General features: G+C 49.9%; 1 protein-coding gene across 1 annotated transcript in view; it reads right to left on the minus strand.

Moving 5' to 3' along the window:
• DISC1 (DISC1 scaffold protein) overlaps positions 1–24,968 on the minus strand; it is a 242,247-nt gene that overhangs the window by 167,222 nt on the left and 50,057 nt on the right. Inside the window, exon 4 of the mRNA XM_053667294.1 lies at positions 12,367–12,514. Coding sequence (XP_053523269.1) covers positions 12,367–12,514 — 148 coding nt within the window. The remainder of the gene's footprint in view (positions 1–12,366; positions 12,515–24,968) is intronic.

Genomic DNA, 24,968 nt, shown 5'->3' on the forward strand with positions numbered 1-24,968 from the left:
GACTACGGCTTTTTCGGAGCCAGTTTGCTATTGTTGGCCCTATACCACCCAGTCCCGCGGCCCCTAGTCACACGCGGCTGTTACATGTGTGGAAAGTCAAAACACACCAGGCTGTAAAAACCCAGTAAGAAAACAAAGAGTGCAAAACGTCTCACTAGTGATATTTCATGTTCATTACATGTTGGAATCACAGTTTTATATTGAGCTGAATTAAAAATATTTTAAACTAATTTTACAGGCTTCTTTTTTCTTTCCAGCATGGCTGCTAGATCCTTTAAGATCACGGCTGTGGCCTGCATTATATGTGAGTGGACAGCCCTGGGCTGACCGTCCAGATAGAGCCAGATTCCAGGGCTGATCTTGGCCGTGGAGATAAAAAAAGAGGCTGATTTGCAGGTGCTAAGGTCAGGGCTTCTCAGAAATGTTTTGCTAAAAAACTGTCAAAACCGCTTAAAGTCTGTTTGGCTCTCTCTTATTCTTGCAGGAGTTGCCCACTTGAAGAAAACCACACCGGCAAAATACGGTTCAATCCGGAGCCCGAAGCAGAGCCAGTGAGTTGCTTTGCAGAAGTGTTGCAGGTAATGATCATCCAAGGATGAGAAATTCATCCTTAAAGTATTTGATTTCTAGCTCCACGCAGTGGGACGGGAAAAACTGTCCCCTGGGCAAAACTGTCAACGAGTCAAGGGAACGATGTCAAAGAAAACACCGTAACTACAGTGAAAAGGCAAACGACAAGCCGTGATGGAAAAAAAGGAAATCTTGCTCATTTCAGAGTTCTGGCAAGTCAAGAAAAGACAAGCACATCTATCGGAAGTTCACAAAGCTTTCAGTTGTAGCCCCTTTTATCATCAAAGATGGTTTTAAGTGCAAATTCAGGCAACAGAACGGATCATTTTTCACCTAATAAACTGGCAAAAGTTTACATGAAGCCTCACTCCTTGGTGAACACCGGAAATAAGAATTAGACTTAACATATAATACAACTTTGAATCTTACAGCCCCACTTCTAAGAATTCGTTGTATGTAAATAATCATGCACGCGCACAAAGATTAGCTACCACAATACCACATTTTTTCTTAGTGGCCAGGAACTGAAAACGCCGTAATTGTGGCCCAAAACAAGGGTGAGGGCAGTAAACCATGGCACAGGCCCCTGAGCAGGAGGGCACAGCTGCCAAAACTGGGTCAAAGGAGCGGTACATACGTGGAAAATGTTCGCTCTGCACTGCTATTTTTAAAGCAGGCATTTCGGTCACAGGTGTATCATGAACCAATGAACATAAAAATAATGTGTGCCCTGGTCAACGTGGCCCCGTTGGTTGGAACAGTGTCCTGTAACCAAATTGTGGGTTCAATTCCCAGTTGCCTAGGCTGTAGGTTCGATCCCCGTCCCAGGTGCGTACGATCCCCGGTCTGGTGTACACGGGAGGCAACCAGTCGATGCTTCTCCCTCCTCTTCCTCTCTCTCTAAGAACACAGTGAGGAAATGTCCTCGGGTGAGGATTAATGAATAAATAAATAAATAGTGTGTACAGAAGAGATGATGGGGAAATATCCCGCAATTCTATCAGTCCCAGCTGGGTGACAACCTTTTATGTTCTGTTTTCTGAGCATGTCCTGTTCTTTATAACTGTAATAAAAATGTTTTCTACCGTGCACACTAAGTAACTGCTTGGATTGACTTCAATATTCTAACACAGACAACCTGCTGTATACAGCCCTTGGACAGAACAGACACATACTGTGTTTAAAAGAAACCTCATCCATTCGTTAACGGTCAAGGGCATCTCTCTGCAGAGAAGCAGCTAGCTGCAGCTCCTGACGGCCCAAGGCATGAAGTACCCCGCCCTCCTCCTCCCCCCACAAGCCCCCCCCCCCCCCCGCGGCTGCCACACCCATAGGCACCTCAGGGCTCAGCAGGCAGAGGCGCAACGCTGCACGTTCTACCCAGTGCCTTCGCTGGGCCGCCCCACCTCCACGTGTCTTAGACAAGAAAATGAGTAACTGACCCTCGTACGTGCTGTGCTTTGTCTCCTTTCACTTCTAACCCATTTCATTCCTTCGTTCCTTCATTCAGAAAAAGGAGAAACACTAGGAAGGTCACGTCCTCTGTGCCACGGGCTGTGCTTGGGCGCCAGGGACACAGCCATCACCAGACTTGCGTCCCACAGAGAGCAGGGGACAAGCACGCCCCACCGAGGCCCCAACCACCAGTGCAGGAGCTGAAAGGGGGAGGCGACTCCCCGACTGCCTGAGCCCACCTAGCGCTGCGCATCAGCCCTCACATTTTTAGAGACCTTGGTAGAGCATATGTTGCTTAGCTTTTCTCAGTTAGAGCAGCAGCCATGAAAAAGGAGCCTGGCTCGCATGCCTGGGTTTCTCTGAATCACCTTTAAAAATGCTAACTCACTGCAACACACCACACAACTTAGAAGTTTATTTTAAGACCCATTACTCTGACTTCCAAGTGCTTAAAGGGAAGTAACAGCAGAAATGGTGGGACTGTTAAACGGGCAGGAGTAAAACACACTCGTACAAACAGAATTTACCGTACGGCAGACCCGATCACTCTTACCACTCACTCCTCACTGAGGACACTACCACTACAGCTTTATCAATGAGGAAACCGTGTCACGGAGGCTAAGTGACTGGCTCCTGGTCACACAGAGAGCAGTGAGGGAGGCGAGGAGTCAGCAATGCGTGCGGCTGCTTCCGCCAGCCCGTGACGGCTCTCTGCAAGATTGTGGAGTTCTGCTTCCCCCCGGCTTCCGGTCCTGGGCACCCACACCCTTGACTGAGGCCCTTGCCCTCTGTCCAACAGGGGCAGCCAAGAGCGATGGGCGGGGCTCAGCACCCACTGGGGGATGGACAGACAACCGCCGCGTCAGCCACAGTTTCTCCTTTTTCCGGCTGTGCATCCGTGGACTTACCAAGCTCTCTGAACTGTCCCCTCTTCATTTCTGAGATGAGCAAGAGGGTGACAATAAAGCTTCCCTATATGGCTGATCATGGGGGTCAAATTTATTCAACAAAAGACCGCAGAGCACCTACTGTGTGCAGGCCCTTCTGTCCTCAGAAAGCTTGCCGTTGGCTATCTCATGTCTCGGTGTTTGTACCGGGACATGTGCTGTGCTCCTGTGCAGTGATCACACTGTCCTATGCCAGGTGACACAGGTTACAGACAGGATGTTTCTGTTCGGAGTTTCCTCAAAAAATGTAAAATGGAACCGCCTATGGCCCAGCGACTGCACTGCTGGGTAGGTGTCTGAAGAAATCCAAAATATATGTCCCCGTGTTCACTGTAGTATGATCCGCAGTAGCCACACTGTGGAAGCAACCCAAGCGCCATCAGTAGATGAGAGGATTAAACAAGCCGTGGGAGAAAAGAACACACATACAATGATGTTGCTTTGTCCCCAAAAAGAACGACATCATACTATTTGCGACAGCACGGATGGACCTGGAGGAGACTATGCCAAGTGAAATAAGTCAGACAGGGAAACACAAATACCATATAATTTCATTTATACGTGGAATCTAAAAAACAAAATAAGTGAACACGCTAAACAGAAACAAACTCACAGACACAGAGAAAAAACTGACGGTTGCCAGGTGGGAGGGGTTGGGAGGCTGGGTGGGAAAGGAAAGGGGAAGGAAGTACAGATCGGCCGTTACGAAGTAGTCACAGTCATGTAAAGTACAGCATAGGAGATACAGGTAATAATACTGTAATAACTATGGACGGTGCCAGGTGGGTGCTGGAAATATGAGGGAACATTTGTGTAAATATAGGATTGTCTAACCACTACGCCGTACACCTGAGACTACTACAAAACAATAGTGAATGTAAAAAAATAAATATACTTCTGATTTTTAAAAAAAGCTGGATATACCCTGGCTGGTCTGGCTCAGTGGCTGAGTGCCGGCCTAGGAATCAAAAGGTTGCCGGTTCAATTCCCAGTCAGAGCACATGCCTGGGTTGCAGGCCAGGTCCCCAGTAGGAGGTGCATGAGAGGCAACCACATATTGATGTTTCTCTCCCTCTCTCTCTCCCTCCCCTCTGCTCTCTAAAAAGAAATTAAATATTTTTAAAATAAATGAAATGTTTTAAAAGATGGACTATTTCTGCAGATCTTTAGATGTTACACAGAGGGCGTCTCTGGAACAGAACCATCTCATCCATAAGATGTCCATGGGAACTGGATGCGTCTCCTCCTCCGAGCCCTAGAGCTCACATGACCACCCACTCTAGGCCATTGGCCTCAGAGCCGTGGGCCTGTGAGCTGAGAGACTGCACCATCTCATGCCAGTGTCCAGCATGGAGCAGGGGCCCCACAAATATTTGTTGAATGATTTAATGAGTCCATGGCCTGGAAAATCCAGCTTTATATGCAGCTTTCTATTGCATTAGATCACTTCTTTGCACAAATGTATTTCCCAATTTGCTCTGTTTATGCAAATATTGTTTCCTGAATTTCCTAAATAGAATACCATCTGGGTCGGGATGGGAGCTATTGAAGGAAATCAACATCTAATTGAAATTAGCTACGAGGAGCTACAGGTGGGTAACTGGGAATTCTCCCTATTATGGTTAATCACATTCATTACTTAATCCATCAGGAAAGCCCTGGTGATTAACCAAAACCCTCTCTCTGCCTCTTAGGCTCCGACTCAGGGGACAGAAAGCCACACACCGATGGCTGAGCGGTGGCCCCGGGATACACGGCAGCTCAGTAACGAAGCAAGGGACAGGCTTCCCCGTTTCAGACCTCCAGTCCTCCGAGTCCCGGCCTTGCCCTTCAACAACGTCGTTCCCTTTATAGTTAACATTCTCAATGAGCAATCCCCAATGCCGCTGCAAATCAGCGTCACCGCTGTAAACTAATCAGTATGTAAAGGCAGCACATCCCTCGGGGGCGGGAATTACAGCAGGAGGGTGGGGTGTCAGAACCCGGGGCCAGTTAGAGGTGTCTCAGACCCCAGGCTCAGCCCCACCTGGGGCTGCCCACGGCTGGAAAAAAACCCTGGCCTTCCTGCTTTTGTCCTTTCCCCAATCACTTAAGGAAGGATGAAACTGTTTGCAGAGTGAGGTCCCACAACCTCTGAACACGGTCGGACCCCGGCTTGCACAGGAGAACGTTCCCCATCCCAGTGACTGTACTCACCACGTGACTTTGTGAGGGAAGGCTGACACACTCTGGGTGTCAGCGTCCCCTGAGCCCGGCGGTTAATGAGCGTGTGCCTGTGATGAGCCTGCCTGGCCACCTCCTCCCCCGGGCCCTCCCGTGCCTATCCTTCGCTCACGGGGCTGCCTTCAGAACCGTCTGGAGAATGCCAACCGGGCAGAGGAGAGGCCAGACAATCCACCCGCCAGGACACAGGGCAAAATGGCTCATGGCAGTTGCTGTGGTTTGCACAGTTGTGTGTATAACACAGACAGTGACAGGCTTCACTGTGCGAGAAAATCTGCTGCGCTGTGCCCAGACGGGAATGCTGTGATTTGAATAAAGGGAAGGACCCTCGCTCGCGAGACCGGCGCTCTCAGTGTCACAGTGAAGGACACCTCGGTCGAGGTGGCTGTTTCTGGAGCTGAGTGCGGCCGTTCGGAATGCCCTCGCTAGTGGCCGCCCCTACTGATGACCATTCTATCAAATTTTCTGCACGGCACCCAGCTGACGTGCTTCCGTCTGCCCCTCTCGGGAACACGGTGATAAAGAAGCGGTTTGCGTCAGTCACATAAAATCACTGATGTGCTTTAAACGCAACAGCCATACATCAAGGAGGCCACTCCGACAGCACCATCAACTACTGTAAAGTCCCCAGACGCGATATAGGTCACTTTATAACTCTTCCTTCACGTATGAGATTTGGGTCCAAAGAGTCAGGAGAAGGGAACAAAAGTCAGAGTCCTTAGGATACGGAGCACCGTTGTTTCAAACGCAGAAGTGAGCCCCTGCCCCAGGAGCGCGTGCCTCTTTATCTGGGTTTATAACAGCTACGCCATTGCTTTCAGGACAGACTTCGGTTGAACTTGAGCAAAGAGGGTGACGTGAAAGACCTTATCTGGAAACTCCTCTTCATAATCCACCCATTCTGAAACAAGTTCGGAGGAGCCCCTGTGGCCGCCTCAGCCTCTTCCTCCCCATTCTCCTTCCTCCCTTCTCTTCCAGAGGCGATGACAGGGCTCAGCGAGGCTCCTGGGAACGGGACACGCGGCGTGCGGTGCCCACCCGACTCCTCTCCTAACATTTGGTCCGACGAGGACCATTTCTAGGCTGTATGCTATTTTCATCCCCGGTAAAACGTGTCTGTAACAATCATTCTCTGGTCTTTCGGCCGTGCCTCCTCCCTCCATCTGTGAACTTACAGCTGACCGTCACTGAATTCTACGGCCTGGGGTTCCCCGCGTGACAATTAAACGGGCACAAAGAAGCACAGGTTTCAAAGGGCGCAGAGGAGAACTAATCAGAGGAAAATGGCTCAGTCCAGAAGCAACAGGAGCTACACGACATCTATCTCCTCCCATCGGGAAGGCAGTGTGGGCGCGGGAGACATTGGGACGGGAAGCCTGCGCTCCACCTCCATGAAAACCTCTGTAATCTTTGTTTTTTAACTCAACTGTATTTATTTACTTATGTTTTAAGTTGTCCATCGGTAAAATGTTCTTTTAAAAAAATCCCTACACAAGGATATGTGGTGCCTATTGATGTTAAGGAGAGGAGAAGGGGAAGGAGAAAGACAGGGAGAGAAACACTGATGTGAGAGAGAAACGTCAACCTGCCGCCTCTTTCAACCACGCTGACAAAGTGAACCCACAACCTGGGCATGTGCCCTGACCAGGAACTGAACCCATGACCTCTCAGTTTATGAGCCAGTGCTCCAACCAACTGAGCCACAGTGGCCAGGCTGGGGAAGGGTCTTTAATAAGGACACTGTGCACACACTCGATTTAGTTGTACATAGGACCGATTTTAGTGTACACATAGAACGTACAGTCCAAGCTTGGGTTCTCTTGATAGCAAAGCCTGAGACCAGGATCTGGGTTGGGGCTGTTTTTTGGAGAAGTGATTTCCACAAAACGAGGAGTGAGGGAGTAAGAAAGAAGAAAAGCCGATAATCAATGTATTGCTGAGCTGATCACCACACGGGCGACTGGGGCTCAATCCTACGAAGAACCTTCTAGATAAAGGAACTGGAGAGCCATGGTGGGTGGGCAGGGTCTGCATGCCCAACGCTCCCTGTGACAAAGGTGTGTGAGCTTCCTGTGAACTGAGTAGACATCACAACAGCTAACCTCACGACAAGTGTGCCGAGGCCCCCACTGAAAGGGGCTGAGTCACGTGAGAAGTGGTGGCTGCCCGGGTGCACAAAGACGGCTCCATTCTCACCAGGGTCTAGGCAGCAGGAGGACCCCGTGGTGCCCACTGGGGAACCCACACAAGTCCCTTTAGAGAGCAGGTGAGTCAACCTCTAGCAGCCAGAGAGGCAGCAGTGACCACCAAGGAGAGGGTCGCAGACGCCAGACAGGGAAAGACTTGAACTGGGTGGATAATTACGTTCCCAACTGGATGGACGAATGGACACCAGCAACTGAAAATGCCCCAGACATTTCTATCTGCCCAGAATGTCATGAAGAAATGGGAACGATGGATTCACTGGCTCAACGGACACTGGAGGAGAGGGCAACCACGCCGAGTTTGTACCCACGGAGGACAGGCACCCAGGGACCCAGTGCATTACTGAGAGGACCCGTGTCTGCTCTTCAGGGAGTCTGGCTGGCCCCTGAGGGTGGCAGCTAAAACTCCCTGAGCTGCCGGAAGGGCCTGAGCAAACCAGGTGGGATTCGGGCTGGTCCCCTACACCAGCTTTAGGGAGTTAACTGTGCTTCCTTAAAAACGGAATTCAACAGGGATTATAATGAACAAAGGGACAGTAAAAATTAAAATCTAAGTACCTGATTGTACTTGGGAGTTTGCATTTCCTTGAATCTTATTCTAGGCAAAGTTGTGATAACCCGAGGCCCCCCGGCCCCTGAGGAGTGGGGGGTCCGCGCGCCCCTGCAACCGCACACAGTCACGTGTATGTCTGTACACAGTGGTTTGGGATGGAAGAAGCCTACAGCTTTCACCAGGTTCTCACTCAAATACTTGATCCCAAAAGGTTAGGAGACACTTATTGGTGTTTTCATTCATTGAAAAATGCCAAGTCAATACAACCATTTCTAAAAAAGAAAGAAAGGACCATTCATTGCAAAGCATTCTGTTTCCCCCTTGACTCGGGAGCCTGAGAAACCTGTCCAGGCTCAGGGCTCACTGGTCTGGGAGCTCCAGCCCCGCACCGTGTCCCCCTGGTGGCCGCTGTGAGAGCTGCAGCCACAGCCCCTTGTTTAGGGGAGACCTGCAAGCCCAGATAATCCTGGTGATGACAAATGTGACGCGCTAGATGGGCACTGGTGTGCTGAAAGACAATTTTTTAAAAATTATGAGTAGCTGTGTAATGTTAATAGGAATTATGAAAACGTAGGCAAGAAACTGATTTGGGGTCATTACCTTCTCACTCAGGTGGATTTGGAAAAGGTAATACATAAATAACTGCAGTCTGGCCGACAGCAATCTAATCCAACCCTCTCGCTCTCCAACGAGGGGAGTGAAGTGCTCAGAAGTCAGGGAGCTACACCAGGGCATGATGGGGGTTAGCGGAAGAAGTAAGGCCAGACCTCAGGTCTCCTGATCTCCAGCGCAGGGTCCTTCAAGCCCCTGGGAAGCCCCTCTTGCTGGGGGAGTCAGAAGGAGGGCTGAAGAGACATTTTCTCCAGGGCATCTGGACCACATTCGAGTGAAGCTGCTCTCTCTCTCTCACAATAGACATTCACATATATCCTTGACGACCTACACATAGGTACATGCACGTTTGTATCATATTCACTCATTCAGCGAATATTTAGAGAACACTTAGTATGGCCCAGCCACTGTTCTGGTCGCTCGGCATGAAAAGGTAAATCCAATACAGCCTGTCCTCCAGGAGCTTGTAGTCTTACAGAGGAGACAGGTATTGGAGGAAAGATATTTACTTAACACTCAAGAAAGAGGTGAGGAAGTTCCGGTGCTCCAGTAACTCAAGGGGGAGACGGAGTGGCTCATGGGCAAGGCTACACAAGGAAGGTAGTGAGGACGGTGAGTCACGTGCAAGGTCATAGACTTTAGAAGCACTCAGAGCATTCAGGGAACGTCTCATACTGTAGGATGTACAGACTGCAGGTGTTGGAGAGGGCTGGTGAGATTCTGGGCTGCCGGGCAGGTGCTGGATGGAAGGACTGTGGGTGCCATGCTGAGTGGCACAGATGTTATCCTGAAAGGCATGGAGTGTGACTTCATCTCCACTGGTGGCACTGTGGCCGATGAATGGGAGGGAGTCATCTGGGAATCAGGAACACCAGTAAGGAGGCCACTGCGATCCCCCGATGACAAACTTGAGAACAGTGCTCAGGCATGGCCATGAGGGTGCAAAGCGAGTGGGAATGAGATAAAGGCAGACAGCCAACAGGACCTGCTGACCTCGGAACTGGGGGTGGGGCAGAGGGAGAAGCCAAGGACATCCCAGAGTTCCTGCTCAGGTAGCTGGGACCACGGTGGCATAAGTCACTGAGACTGAGGGTACAGGAGAAGAGGGCGATTAGGGAGACAGTCAACTTTAGTCAATAGGTTTAAAAGATAGTAAAGCTTTAGGATAAAAAAATAAACTTGGGGTCAGGAAGATGTGCAATCAAAAGCTCCATTGTAGGCTGGAACTCCAGAGAGAGAAGGGAGATAGAGATATACATTTGAGGGAAATTCATGCATTAATGATGCCTGAAGCATGGGAATCTTCGCAATCGTCCCGAGAGAGCAGAGAAAGTGAGAAAGAGGACAGGCTGCAACTGGAGCGGGGGAGCATGAATACTGGGGACACTGAGCGAGGAACAGGAGCTCATGGGAGACTGAGAAGAATGGCCATAAAGGCAACAAGAAGAGCAGGACAGGGTGACACAGGAAAGTCAAGGGCAGAGAGTTTCAGGGATGAGTTTGATTGAGTGAAAGTCCTGGACGATGCAGCGATGCAGAGCAGAACCAGAACTTAAAATGCCTTTTAAATTTAATACCTGACTGCTGAAGTCACTGCTGACTTCAGTAGTGAGAGAGAGAAAGAACTCAGATCATATCAGGGTACAAGCAGCTCCTGTGAGGAAAGGAGAGAGGATAATAGTGAACGGGGTAAGCCAGCTGTTTATACTGGCTTCGTAAGTGGGGCATAAAGGCTTCTGTTTTTATGGGTATATATTAGGCTGGACCCTATAAAGTTGCTACAGCCCAAAATGTCAACATAAACGTCAGATGATGTGACCTCATTGTGTGGGAATGCATGATACTGCCTTTATTGGAGCATTGTGTTCTATGAGAAACTCAGCCAAGACCATAACAAAGCATCGCTGTCCAACCAAATCACACGTAGGCTGACTTGATCACAGAAAAGCCCAAGACTAGAGCCAGAAGGCCTGGTTTATGCCTGGGCTCCGCACCACCGCCGGGTGGTCGGCACTCATTCCTTCACCTATTCTGGGTTAGTTTCCTCATCTTTAAATACAAATATAGATCTAGAGGACAATGCAGATCTCCACGTAAGTACAGATATCAACATATAAAATAGTACACCCCCTAGAATTGTCTTGAGGATTAAATAAGTCACTTCCTGTTCACTGAGGGAAGAATAGATAAGCAAAACGTGGCCCATCCATACAATGAGATATTGTCCAGCCTTGAGAAGATAGGAAATATCTACACCTGCTATAATATGAATAAGCCTTGAGGACATTATGCAGTGTGAAATAAGCTAGTCGGGAAAGAACAGATACCGTGTGATCCCACTTACGTGAGGTCCCTAGAAAAATTAGATTCATAGACACAGATAGTAGAATGACGGTTCCCAGGGGCTGAAGGAGGGGGAAGGAGAGTTAGTGTTGAATGTGAACGGACTTTCCGTTTGGGAAAATCAAAGGGTTCTGGAGGTGGATGGTGGTGATGGTCACACAATGATGTGAATGTATTCAATGCCATGAAACTGTACTCTTAATATGGTTAAAATGGCAAACGTTGGGTCATGTATATTTTATCACAATAAAAATGTTTAACTGAGTTACTTTTAAAGGCACTTAGCAACTGCTGGGCAGTGTTTGCAGAGGAAATAGAAACACAACACGTCAGCAGAGACTAAAAAGGCCCAGGCTGGGGGGAGGCCAAGAACGAACGAACCCCTAAGAACAAACAAAAGAAAGAACTCAGTAGACGGTCAAGTTGGGAAGAGCCCCGTGTGAGGAAGGGAGAGGGAACAAGGTGCCAGCTCAACGTGTGATGAATAAAAAGAACAGAAATGGGTGGGATTCACCTGTTTTTTAAAAGGTGAAGGCTCATTTGGCAAACACTTGGAAGGAAGCACCTACCAGGTGACTCTCACTCTGCTACCAGCAAAACTTCAGGGCGAACCTCCAGAAAATAATCGGCCTCACTGTTAACAGAGGCTGCAGGGAGGCACCAAGACGCACTGACTGTGTAACCCCGTGCACACCCACGTGGAGTGGGCCAGTCTGGTGGTCGTCAGGCAGATTGGAAATAAAATGTCATTGCTGTGGCCCTGTTTACACCTAAGGAGAAGCAGGCCCGGACTGTGATGGGGCTGACAGCCCTCCTCCCTCACAAACCTACTCTCTCTGAAGCCTGTTTTTTTTCCCGGGGAGAGAGGACGCAAGCAAGTGTCTAAAAGCAGTGCTTCTCCGACCCCCAGCCACGCCAGCGCCAGAGCCTAGGACCCACTAGCAGCAGCAACGGGCTCAGTCTGGGTGGAAACTGAACATTTAAAAACTCTCCAGGGGATTCAAGCCTGCAGCCAGGATGAGAACCACAGGGCTAGAAATGGCAGTTGCTCTCCATTACCGACGCCAGGAGACCCTTGGGTAGCAGAAGGAGGAAGACGGTTTGTGGATCTGACAGGCTAATACAAGGCCAGGAGCCCGAGCTGCCCAGGACGAGAGGAAACCCACCCCCACCTTCTCAGAAGGTTGGCTTCCCAGGGAAGCTTTGCCCCCAGGCCTTGACTCTGCACGTCTAGGGCTTCTCTCTGTCAATTAGCAGAAAGGGCTTCTTAGGGGAGTGGACCCACACGGGTCCCTAATTCGGGAAGAAAACTCTGCCTGTCCAACCAGCAAAAGGGCGCTTCCCCAAAAAGGAACCTGAGGGTCTCTCCAGCGTATCCCCTCCCAGCTCTTCACCACCTGGGAGCTGAGAGAGGAGGGGACCCAGGGAGAGGAGGGCGGGGTCCATCCCCTGTACTTACTGCTGAGTGGCCTGGCGCAGGGCGGCCTCTGCCTGTGCTCCCAGGTAGACCAGAAGGCTGCGCAGGGCCGGCTGCCTGGAAGGAAGCTGGAAGTGCAAGCTGCTTTTCTCCTTCTCCAGGTCTTCTAGTCTTCGTTTTAACACCTCAGCTAGAAACCCAAAGTGACGAGAGAGATGAATAAAGAACCGTGAAAAGTCAAAACAGACAATCCAGTGTCCCATAGCTCCGCTCCCAGTCGACAGCCACCTGGGCGACGTGACCCACAGGGTCATGGTTCCTAGGCAGCACGTTCATCTCTCCGTCGGTGCTTTTAAGCCTCTTTTGTCTTCCCACTGTCGACAGCATGCCGTCCTCCTACCTTCCTCTCCCTCTTCTCTCAGAGGGCACAGTTCACAGAGTTATACACAGTCGTCGTTCTGACCAGCACACAGGAAGCTACCTAATAGCCACTATTTTTAGAACCAGGATGATTGTTTGGGAGAAAACGTGCTAATTTTGATGAGTTCTGTATAATCAGTCGAAAAAAAACAGTGTCCAAGTGTTCATTTTAAGAATGTTTCCTTAGAAATTGCCCATCAGGAGAGAACCTGCCGCAGTTGATAGTCCCAGAAGCAATGTTCAGATCCTGTCATATTACAGATGGCCGTGTATCCACTTCTGTTGTAACGTAGGGGTCTTAATATTTTTAACAACCTTAAGTGACTTAGGACAAGATATAAAAATAAAATCACCATTTTTCTTTAGAAAATAAACTGCAGAAATTGGACTTCCCTCACATGACAACTTACCTTCATAATCAAATACCTGAAGAATTAAAAAGTTTCCCAGTAAGCCCTTTTTGCCAAAACGTCAGGATGGAGTTTAAAAATACCATCCATCAGAGCTGCCGTCCTGGTGGTCCTTGCCAGGGGGGGTGTGGAAACCTTGGAACCTTGCACCCCTGGGCAGCAGGTGAGCCCTGGGGCCACCCAGGGTCCCGGGCAGCCACCTCTGGCCGAGAGCACCAACTGCTTACTGCACCGTGGGGTGCATGTACGGCCCTTTCCTGTGTGTGCCACAATGAGACCACGTTTTTCAGGCTCTGTCCCCCATCACAAAGACTCCTTAGCATTTCCATAGCCCGGCAGCCATTGTCCCAGTCGGCCATTTCTATGACTCAGTTTTGGATCAAAACACTATTTTCAACAAGCTTATTATTTTGAAACCACTTTGAACAAAGCCTTGCATCATCTACCAGCAGAGGTCAAGGCTAATCACAGGGCACCCCTTCTGTAGAGTGACCCCTCTCGTGCTGGCCCACTGCAGACACACCCTTGGGCGAAGGAAAGGCTGGTCCCAGGCGTCCCGGGCAGTGACATCTGGAGATGTCAACTGAGAGACCTCCCCGTAAACGCACCGTACGGCTTGGGGCCGACAGCCAGAACCTTGCTGAGAGGATGTGCCAACGATTCGTTCTAATGATACCAGAAAGGGTCGTGAACTTACTATGGCCCAAGACCCAGTCACAGGCAACTGCCCAACTCTCAGTCTGTGCCACCATCTTCAAAGGGACAGCGGAGCCAATCCAGACACCACGCTCACAACACACAGCGGAGCCTGGTTTGCCGAGTCCTCTAAGGTACCCCCAGAGGTCCCTGCTCCCAAACACCAAGCTCCAAGCATTTTGTAAATTTTCTTGTATTTTCACTCTTTATTTTTATCACTTTAAGCATTTATTTTATTACTGAGGTGTTAACTTATCCCTTGCCACATCAAACCAGAACTTCAGTGGAAAGCAATAAAGCCCTTACCTGGTGCACGGTGAGATGACACGGTGCCACCGTAATGTCGTGGTGAAGATGCTCACACAGGCCAGGAGAAGACGGAGCCGGCACCTCAGTTCTGCCATGTGGGGCTGCCTGGCCTCGGGGCTCCTAACCTTTCTAAACCTCAGTTCCCTGATCTGCAGAAACGGGACTAACCACAGTATCCACACGTCATAGGTGTTCTGAGGATTAGGTGAGACAATCCATGCAAAGCGGTGGGCACCGTGCCTGGTGCCTAGCAGGTCCCTAAAGGAGTGGCTCTGACCAGCAGGACCATAGGTCCTGGCCGTGCAGTGTCCGAAGGCAGTTAGCCCCCGTCCTGGCCGCTCCACCACCAGCCACACTCTCAGCCGTGCCGCCGCCGCGGCGGGGAAAATCCCCAGAGAACACAAGCCGACTTGGCAAAAGGAGACAGTGGAAATGGCACATCCGCTGCCACAAGTCGCACTCAAAGGAACCCCCAGGAAAATCAATTCTCCCAGGAAATGCCTGTGATTAGCTCTGTTCCAGGGGGCCACGTGCCTTCCAAGCTGTGAGCATCCCAAGTCGTTTCTGCTCCACGATTAGAAAAGCGCAGTAGGAGGCTCACCATCCATTTTACAGCTTCATCGCTTCTCTCATTTTTAAAGCACCTCCCACTCCAGCCTCTCAAACGGCCGCAGCTGCTGGGGCCCCACGGCAGAGCCAGCACCACCTCTGCCGTGCACATTCCACGGGTCTCCCCAGATGACACCCGACCTTCCAGGCACAGGGGCTCGAGGCCAGGGGAGGAACCAGGCGGCGTGGCCACCCGAAGGGCTCTGGCGTTTCTGCTGCAGCAGATGGGACAGGAACCCCCGGAGAGTTTGGCACAGTGTGCGACAGGGTCGACTCGTGGTCAGCAGGAAAGCCCACGTGCTCTGCCAGGAAGACACCGTGAGGGGAAGAGCCCGGAGTCCAGTCACGAGGCTATGGCAGGGCCTAGCCCACACCCGAGGAAGCCACCAAGAAGTGAAAGTGGGGGTCGGAAGGCACATTCTCGACGGACTGGACAGAGGCAGCGAGAGCAGACAGAAGTCACCAGGGACTCCAGTGGTTCTGGCTACACAACCACAGAAGGAAGTCAGCATGAGCTGAGCTGGGGAAGGTGCCGCGCCCTCTCCCAGGACCATCCCCCCCCAACGCTAAGTCCTGCTCCTCCCTCCATCAGTCCCCCTCCCGGCCCCCGCCCTCCCTCCCCTGGAATCCTCGGTCTTACATTCCCTAAGCACACAGGGCTTCCCCCTGCACAAGGGGCCTCGAACTCGTCTCTGCTTGTACGAGGCCCCGTGTCCGTGACACAGGGCCCATGTCACCGTGCCCATCACGGTTTCAGGACCTGCACCAGGAGCACTGCCTGAGCCAGAGAGAGCAGGCATGAAAAGATGTCCAACTGAACTCAAGCGAAGAAGCCCTCATTTCGTTGGTTCTGTGTGCTCTCATAAGCTGCTTGAAATCTGATTTACTGGTCACTACATGAATATAAAATGTAAAACTCGTCAAGTCGAAAGTCAAACCTAAGGTGAAAGAGACTAAAGGGACGTGACAAGTGTATACATGTGTGTGCCCCCACCAGAGAGGAGGGAAGGACAATGTTGGGTGGCCGGTGCCATTGCGAGTGGGGTCTGTGGACGGGCTAGGCGTGGTGTGCCGATGCCAGTTTTTTGCCTGGGAGAGCGGCAGGTTGGTGGCAGGTGGAGTGTCCTCGTTTGGGGAAATGCGTGAGGGGTCCTTAGGGCTGATGGGGCATCACGTCCACGGCTGCTCTCAAGCAGCAAGAAGAGGCTTTATGATCACGGATGTGGACCCAGATCAGAGTGAGGGAGACACGCAGGCGGCTCTCCGTCCTCACCTGCAACTTTTCTGTACATGGAAAGTTATTTCAAACAAGTTGCTTTGTAAAAGTATTAAGTAAATAAACACAGCACTAGGAAATGCTGCATTTCTGAATTGTAGGTCCCTTTATCCGCATGAACCCCCCCTACTGTTCTCTTCGGCCCAGGGGTTGAGGACATACAACTTGCCTTCTCTGGCTTTTCCTTTCTCTTAAACTTCCATGAGCTTTCTGCAGACTCCGTTCATCTATTCCGGTGACAGCTCAAGAATTAGAGCCAGAATTATAGAAACTGCTGCACAGCACACACTGAATAAAGGTGGTTGACCAGTCATCTGACGGACAGAAGGGCAACATTAGAAATTTTGGCAGCATTGTATAAACATAGCTGAATAGTAAAACAAACAAATAAACTCAAAGTTCTCTGCGGAAGATATCACCAAGCACGAAGCATGATTATGCACTGGATGATACATTCTAATTGATACTCTATATTCAATTTACATATCCAACAAGCTCCGCCTCTAGGACCCCAGCATTAAAAACGGGAAGCATCCTCTCGTTCCATTCCAGATCACGTAAGTGCACTTCTGATGCTACTCTTGCATCCCTATCAATGTCTGAGTACAGGGTCAGGGCTCATCCGTGTTATTCCTTAGCTCATCGGTCCTGGGGGCCTGTTCCCTGGGGGACGGCACAGAAACAGAATGAGAGAGAAGCACTTTCTACATCTATGAATACAGAAGCATTCAGAGAGCAGCGGGAAAGCCTCGCACACAAAGACATCCCGCCGAATCGATTCAGTCCCCACCACCTTGTTCCGTTTGTGGGACGGCAGACGCTACGGCATAAACCATACCCTCGACTGTGCAGCCATTCCACACCCTAAGGAGGCCCTTTAACGTTAAGAAGCAATCAGTGTCTTCATCAGTCATTCTTCCTTGGTCTTTACCTAATGGCCACGCCATGCTATTCACGGAAAGCTGAATATGCTAGTAATTTCACATTGCCATGCACACCCCGTGAAGATGACCAGTTTACAGCGAGTTAGGCTGTTCTGAGACGTGGTTCAGACTAATGGGAGCACAATGGAGCCGGTCTCTGCCACATCGGAAGAGCGGAATCTGTCAGGTTCATTATCATAAAAATCAGCCACTACTGGGACACTGAAGACATCAGGCATAATAATCATCTTCAAGCATCTCCTTTCTGCCCGACACTGCATGTACATTATTTCTGCGCCTCACAACAACTTGTAGAATAGGAATAAGACACAGAAGCTAAAGTGCAGAGAATTTCAATCATTTGCCCAAGGCCTGTGAATGAGTAAGCGGCAAAGTCGGGATGTGAGCCTGTACTTTTTCTGGTGCCAAACTCTGGGCTTTTTCTATGATGCTTCCTGGGAGCCATCCCATTGCCCCAGTTTCTCCATTCATTCCTCTGGGTCCCTGGAGGTTTGGGGACCCACTGGGCAGGCCCCGAACCTTAATCTCCTCTGCCTTGTCAATACCCAGCTAGTGCGAGACACAGAACAGGTACTGGGTGAATGCCGACTAAGGAAGTGAATGACTGTTTCGATTTGGATGCGGCATCCTGTAGACACGCAAGTAGCAACCCCCTGGCGAGCACTGCTACGTATCGGTCACTTTATCCTCCCAGTGACCTCCTAAGGGAGCAGAGCTATGCCCACTTTGCAGGTCTAAAGACTGAGGCTCACGGAAAGGTTAAGAAATTGAGGTTAATCACACAGCTGTGTGGAATCAGAAATGAAACCCAGGCCTGACTGACTCCCAAACCTGTATTCTTTTCTTTTTTAAGATTGTATTTATTTAGTTTTAGACAGAGGGGAAGGGTGAGAGGAAGAGAGGGACAGAAACATTAGTGTATGGTTGCTTCTCATGCACCACCTACTGGGGACCTGGCCCACAAACCCAGGCATGTGCCTTGACAGGGGATCGAACTGGCAACTCTTTGATTCGCAGGCCGGCGCTCAGTCCCACTGAGCCCCACCAGCCAAGGCCCAAACCTGTGTTCTGAACCACTGTGTTCTCCTGGGAAGGTCACACCCTGCACCTGAAAGGCATACCCGAGTGCTCCACACACATGCAAATTATCATATCAGCCCACCCACCGCTTCACCCGCTGCCTTCTCACAGAAAGCCTTGAGCAGCCAAAACAGGCACCTAGAAACTCACAAGAGTAGAAACCACCTCAAGTCCAATTTGAGGGGAATGGTTAAATAAATTATGGGACATCCGCTCATCAAATTGGATGTAGCTAGTCAAAAGAAAACAATTAGAAAAACGGTGGGGAGATATTTTAATATTACAAGAGAAAAACAGAATACAAAATTATATGTACATAGTGCCTATACTTGATGATCACAAATGTGTTTAAAAACTAGAACAAAAACAAAAAAATCTAGGAGGAACTAAGAGTTCTGGCAATCGGGCCGCGTGGCTGTGGGGGATTCGTCTCAGTTTCGCTCCTGATAAAATCAGCTGTGAAATCTGGAGCTGTTTATTATTTAGCAATGTATTGTAGTTTGAAATGGCATACTGGTTACTTATGCTACCCTTTGATTTCTGCAGAAAAATGGAGATTTGGTTTCCTCTGATTCTGAATGCTAAACTGCTTAGCGTAAGGTTGGTTTCCCTGGGTCATAGATATTTCCAGTGTACGACAAAGAAGGTTTCTAGAAACGTAATATTTTAAGCTCGCCAATGTGCGGGAAGGAGACTGCAAAATCACTTTGGTTATGGTAGCAAAGGACAAGCAAACATTTGGGGGAGATAAAAGTCCTGGAAGACGAGCAATAATTTAACCATGACACCTGACCCCTCCGCACTTGGGCTATCTATCACCTTGTTCTTAATACATATTGGTTGATTTCCTTTGAAATATTTCAGAGAATATTTGCTCTGAAGCACCTATTTGTTCTACCTCAACAAGAATCTGCCCAGCAAAATAAATTGGGAGTGAGAGATTGAAATAGCAAATGCAATGAAATTTCCAGATACTTCCCCAGAACTTAGGCACAGCATATGCCTAGCAAGCTGTGTGTGTGTGTGTGTGTGTGTGTGTGTGTGTGTGTGTGTGTGTGTACGCCTGTGCACACAGGTGCTGTCAGCAGGCTTGCAAACAAAACCTAAAGCTGCAGCACTTGGACACATCAGACAACATATGAAATCCCTCAGAATTGTGACCTTCTGAAAGAACGGTTGGTTATGAATCACTCTAAAGTACTCTGCCTTAACTCTTTAAACTGGTAAAACAATGCTTCTGTCCCCAAATGTCAATTACCAAATGGCCTAGGGAAGTAACCGGCCAACTGAACAGTGGCTACCTCTTCTAAAAGGCTCAGTGATCCACGTTTGCTGTTCAGAATCTGCAATGGCTGAATCTCCACAGCAACTGCTTCTTAGGTGCCATGGGGTGTGCCCTGCCTGCACTCCTACCACTGCCAACATTACACCCTCTACCTCCTCCTCTACCACCACCTCTTCCTCTACCACCACTACCTCCACCACCACCTGCACCACCTCCTCCTCCACCACCTCCTCCATCACCTCCTCCACCACCTCCTTCTTCTCCACCACCTACACCACCTGCACCACCTTCTCCACCACCACCTCCTCCTCCACCACTTCCACCACTACCACCACCTACACCACCTCCTCCACCACCTGCACCACCTCCTCCACCACCTCCACCACCTCCTCCACCACCACTACCTATACCACCTCCTCCACCACCTGCACCACCTCCACCACCACTACCTATGCCACCTCCTCCACCACCTCCACCACCTCCTCCACCACCACTACCTATGCCACCTCCTCCACCACTACCACCACCTACACCACCTCCTGTACCACCTCCTCCACCACCACCTCTTCCTCCACCACCTCCTCCACCCCTACCTCTTCCTCCACCACCTCCTCCTTCACCACCTCCTCCACCACCTACCTCCTCCTCCACCACCTCCTCCTTCACCACCTCCTCCACCCCTACCTCTTCCTCCACCACCTCCTCCTTCACCACCTCCTCTACCACTACCACCACCTACACCACCTCTTCCACCACTACCACCACCTACACCACCTCCTCCACCACCTGCACCACCTCCTCCACCACCACCTCCTGTGCTACCAGAACCACCAGCACCAGCACCTCCTCCACTAGCACCACCACCACTGCCCCCACTGACATCACCTTCCTGCTTATATGAAGAAGAGAGACCCACCAGCTTTCCAGTTGCAAGCACTTACCCAAGAAGGGAGAACTCGCTTTAGGTCATTTTCAAATGGCTGCCATGCAGAGAACCCAAAAGAAAGGGCAAGAGAGCAAAAGCCACTCAGCAGGACAGGAAAAAGGTCAGAAATGACCCACACCAAAATTCTAACACCAGCTATCTCTGTACCATGGAAATAAAGGATATTTTTCTCTTTTATTTATATCTCTAAGCTTTCTAAATGTTTTCACAATAATCATGTAGGCTTTAACAATTAACCAGTTTTTAAAAAGTCCATGTTTAGGAATAAAAGGCAGGTCTCAGCTTGCACATTCAGCCAAGGAGGGTTCCTACCTTGGGCCAACAAGCACAGATTTTGAAGTCAAACACGACTGGGGGTGATTCTTTTAGCCATTTAAAAATGCATAAACTCTGAAAGAAAACCTGTTTAAAATGTAACAGCAGACCCTCCTATATGAAATGGTGTTTTACACCACATTCTTCACTTTAACTAAATGTAGATACATGATCAGTCATTATGAAAATGGGTTGATCACTTAGGCAGTTACCAGCTTAGCAATCCAGATGCATGACTGCTAAATGGACCAGCTCTGTGTGCTGAATGTTGAGGTTTATTAGGTACAGTCTAGTTAAGAGAGAAATGGAAAGAACGATTCTTTCTAGCGGACTGCCTATCCCAGCAAGGAAATCAGACATTTCTGGCAAACAATTATACAACTTAAAATGATCCCTGGGCCTTCTCCACATGAGCAGGGACCTTGCAGAACAACATCACTACAAATCCAAGGGCTTACCTATGAATCACTCCTTCACGGGCTCCTTCCTTCTTCCCCACGGATGGTAAAGGGTTGGGGACCATTTCACAGATGGGTGTGCCTCTCAGGCATGCAACGGACTGTCGGCACCGAGGTATTTTTAGGAATCATACAAATGAAGGGATTCAAATGCCTATTCATTATTTCCCTCCACTGGTCGTGGCGGCACGCGGTTTCCACTACCCAGCCGAACCTGGCCTCTAGTTAGTGCCCATGGACAGAATTTTCAGGGGGAACGTGCCCTGCCGGTGTTTTCAGGAGGAATCAGCTCCACACGCTGCTTGTCCACACTCAGAAACCACAGGTTACCACACCTTTCCGTGGGCGTCGCTGCAACCTGGAGTCTTTTAAGGCTGAATTGTTTTTTGTTTTTTGTTTTGTTTTGTTTTGTTTTGTTTTGTTTTGTTTTGTTTTGTTGTAGAACATCTTTTAACATAGAGGGCAGGGCAAAAGTAGGTTTACAGCTGTTCATATAAAAATAATACAGTAATTAATAAATAATAATACAAGAATAAACATGTTTCACACACTGGCAACCGACTTTTGCCCCTCCCCATATTTATCTCTAATGAAGTTCAGGATATTAGAAGTGCACTGTCGAGCAACCATGGTCACCATTATTTTTTTAAATATATAATGCAAACCACATTACTGTATGTGTGTATCCATATATGGATATATACAGCCACACATATGTATCCTTTCCTGCAAGGAACAAACAGAACGCACCAGTGCAACACTCGGCACCAGTGGGGAACACACTAAACCGGACTCCAGCTGACGATACGACACCATGAAAAGCTTAAATTCTTTGGTATAAAGGGATCTTAGTAAACTGGCATATTTCAAAAAAGCCCCATAAGACTAAATAAGTTGTTTCCACTAGACTGAGCCATTCCAGTTGGGGTGGAATCCAATCAGAAGAAATAAAGCATTCTAGAGTGGAAGTTTCTTGGAACAAAGCAGAATTAAGCTGTTTTCTTTCAGCCGAAGCACCACATACAAGTGAAACAGTGGCCTTCTGTTCAAAGGTGATGTTCATGGAGAGAAATCACAAAACAGCAGTCAAGGATGCGAATGACTGGCAAACATCAACGCTGTAGCGGGCTGTGAACCTGTGCGTGTGCACCGGTTTCCAACAATACCTCCGTACGTGATAAGGAGAAGCTGAAGCGTTTAGAAGGCTCTGCAGGAGGACTTTTAGAAGAACCTTCCCAGAGTCCTTGGATACCGTGCATATTTTAGCAATGAAAATGAGGTGAGCGGGCACAGTTTCCCTAAGGGGGAATGTGATAGTAACAGAAGGCAACGCAAGAAGCCTTCAGGGGACCTCGGGTCTCCTGTAGAGCCAACTGCATCCCCACATCATTCCGTACATACAGTATGAGGTCACAGCCCCGGCCTTGAGCCCCTTCAGTGGGTAGGCAGAACTCCAAGGACCAAGCTCCAAACCCCTGAGCTGCAAGAGTAGTTGACAGCTCAGTGACCCCTCCTAGGTGAAGCCATCGAACTCCTGCACCCAGATGGGGACTCAGGCCCGGTGTTGTCCAGCAGAGGGGGACTGAGCTGGAGGCTCCCAAAGGTAGAAGCCGATGTCACCTTGTTGACGGCTGTCTCCCTGGTACCTAGGGAGTGTGTGCTACGAAAGGCACTTAATCAATACTTGCGGAATGACGAAGGAGAGCTACATGCAGGCTCTCGGAACAGATCTGGGCTTTATAATCCTTACCACTAGGATCTTAAAGAAAAAACATCACAGATTGTATAAAAGGTTATCCTAAAGATAAACATCTAAGAATGTATAATCGAGTAAACAGTGTAAATGGGTGTGTTGCAATTCCTCTCTCTGTGTATGTAAGGTCTTCTAGTATAAGAAGAAAATCCCAATGTTTAGATGACTTATTTGCTGAAGTATCAGGAGACTCAGACTTCCGTCCTGGGTTCCCTGGGACAACTTGATAATCTTGGGCTTCCTTAACATCTCTCAGGCTCAGTTTCCTCATCTCCCACATGAGAATGACAGCGTTAGTCCAACAGTGCTGCCGGATTTTTGTGAAATGAGAAGAGAACGACTGTGAACGGTTTTCAGAAACACACGTGGCAGGGCTGTATTTCTAACAAGTGAAAAGAACCCGAGGGAATTGCTGCGGCGACCCGAGCTTGCTGGTTCCGATTTACTTCAACTCAAATGGCATGTCTTTAAATTCAGCACACAATCCACGAGGCCAGACTCCTGGGGGAACTGTCAGGTTCAGGGGAGTTAGTTCACGGCCAGCCTGCTCGGTGCTTCCTTTGTCCCAGTGGACACTGCACGACAGCTTCCCGTCCGTCCTTCTGGCTCAGTCCCAGTCCTCCAATCGCAGGTGTAGACAGCCCAGGCTGCCCTTCGCTCCCCAGGTACCAGGGCTCGTGAGGGCCCTGGAAGTCACGAAGCCCCGGGAGGGGCACCATGCCACATCGCCACACGAAGTCCCACCACACTCATCAGCGACAAAACCGGTGGCAGAAAGGGCTGCAGGCACGCAACATAAAACCACGGCAAGGGGCGCCGGTGTCCACAAAAAAAGAGAAAGAAAAACAAGCCATCTTGAGATGAGGCGTGATAAAGAGTTTGTAAGTTTTCCACGATAATATTTCACTACGTGCACACCCATTTTATTACGTTGCGAACACCAGCAACGAGGGGTCTCAGGCACTGGTGCACTGGTGTTGTAAGAAGTTGTACTAGTATCAACTCCCAAGCACCGACTGCATTTTACGCCAGCCCTACCCCTACGTGGCTTGTAGTCAGCACGAAAGGCCTCTCTTAATTAAGGACCCAGAACCGTGGCACCCAGAATTCCCGCAGGGGAGGGGGGACTCACAGGTGACCCCATCCGTCTGAGGCAGAGAGGGAAGGTGTCTATGACATTTCCAGATTCAGCAGGCCATCTATCTCCCTTCTCTTGGTATTCTGAAACCACCGCCTGAATTAGGACAGAGCAGACGTGACTCGGAACCCTATTATACACAGTTGTTTCCGCCTAAATGCGTTTCGGAGCGACACTCGCAACCTGTGAGAGTGGCCCCTGCTGCGTGAGCTGCTCTGGGGTTGTCACGCCGGGAGGAAACGCCCTGTTCTTACCCCTGGGTTTCTGTGAGGGCGGTCGGCCCGGCCATCCCCCACACTTGCCCAGGGAGATGGAGTGAGTTGCCTGCTTGGTCCATCTGGGAGCCAAACGGAACAGGCAGAGCTCAGCGCCTCTGCCCCCCTTCTTGGTGGCAGCCAGATGACCTCGGGACACCCTCACTCTACTCTGCTCCTCCCAGAACTGTGGTTCACTGGCTGCTAGACTTAGCAGGGGGATCCCTTCGTAAGGTCTATAAATGTCTAATCACTGTGCGGTACACCCAAAATGAATACGTCAACTATAATTTAATTTTTTTTAAACCTAGGGTTTACAAGGGCAGGCCCCCAGCAAAGAGGACCCGGCAGCTTCCCGTCCCCGCCTGGGGCTGGGTGGGTAGCTCTTACTCCGGGGTTGGGTACCCGGAGGCCCGCCATTGCCACAGACCTCCAGACGGCGCCAGCTTCATCAGTTACAGAGCGGCGTCTAGACGGCCATCTGCTGTACCCCCAGGGTCTCACTCAGTTGGTTCACAACACGGGGAGGCAAGGTGTTATTTGGGGACGTGCCAGTTACTAAGCCCTGGTCACTCGGTGTTCACCTTCACCTTCTGGTCTGGGTGCCGGGCTGGGCCCTGCAGGCCAACCAGAGTTCTGACTTTGACCCTGGCTGCAGCCAGGCTCTGCCAACAGAGGCCACTAAAGAGAGAGCTGGGAGAGAAAGGGACGCTGGTCCCCACGTGCTCCCTGCTGGGGCCTCCTGTGCTCT

The sequence above is a fragment of the Artibeus jamaicensis genome, unplaced genomic scaffold (genome assembly GCF_021234435.1).
Source record: "Artibeus jamaicensis isolate MK-2021 breed Jamaican fruit bat unplaced genomic scaffold, CSHL_Jam_final contig_467, whole genome shotgun sequence".
In the NCBI taxonomy this organism is placed as follows: Eukaryota; Metazoa; Chordata; class Mammalia; order Chiroptera; family Phyllostomidae; genus Artibeus; species Artibeus jamaicensis.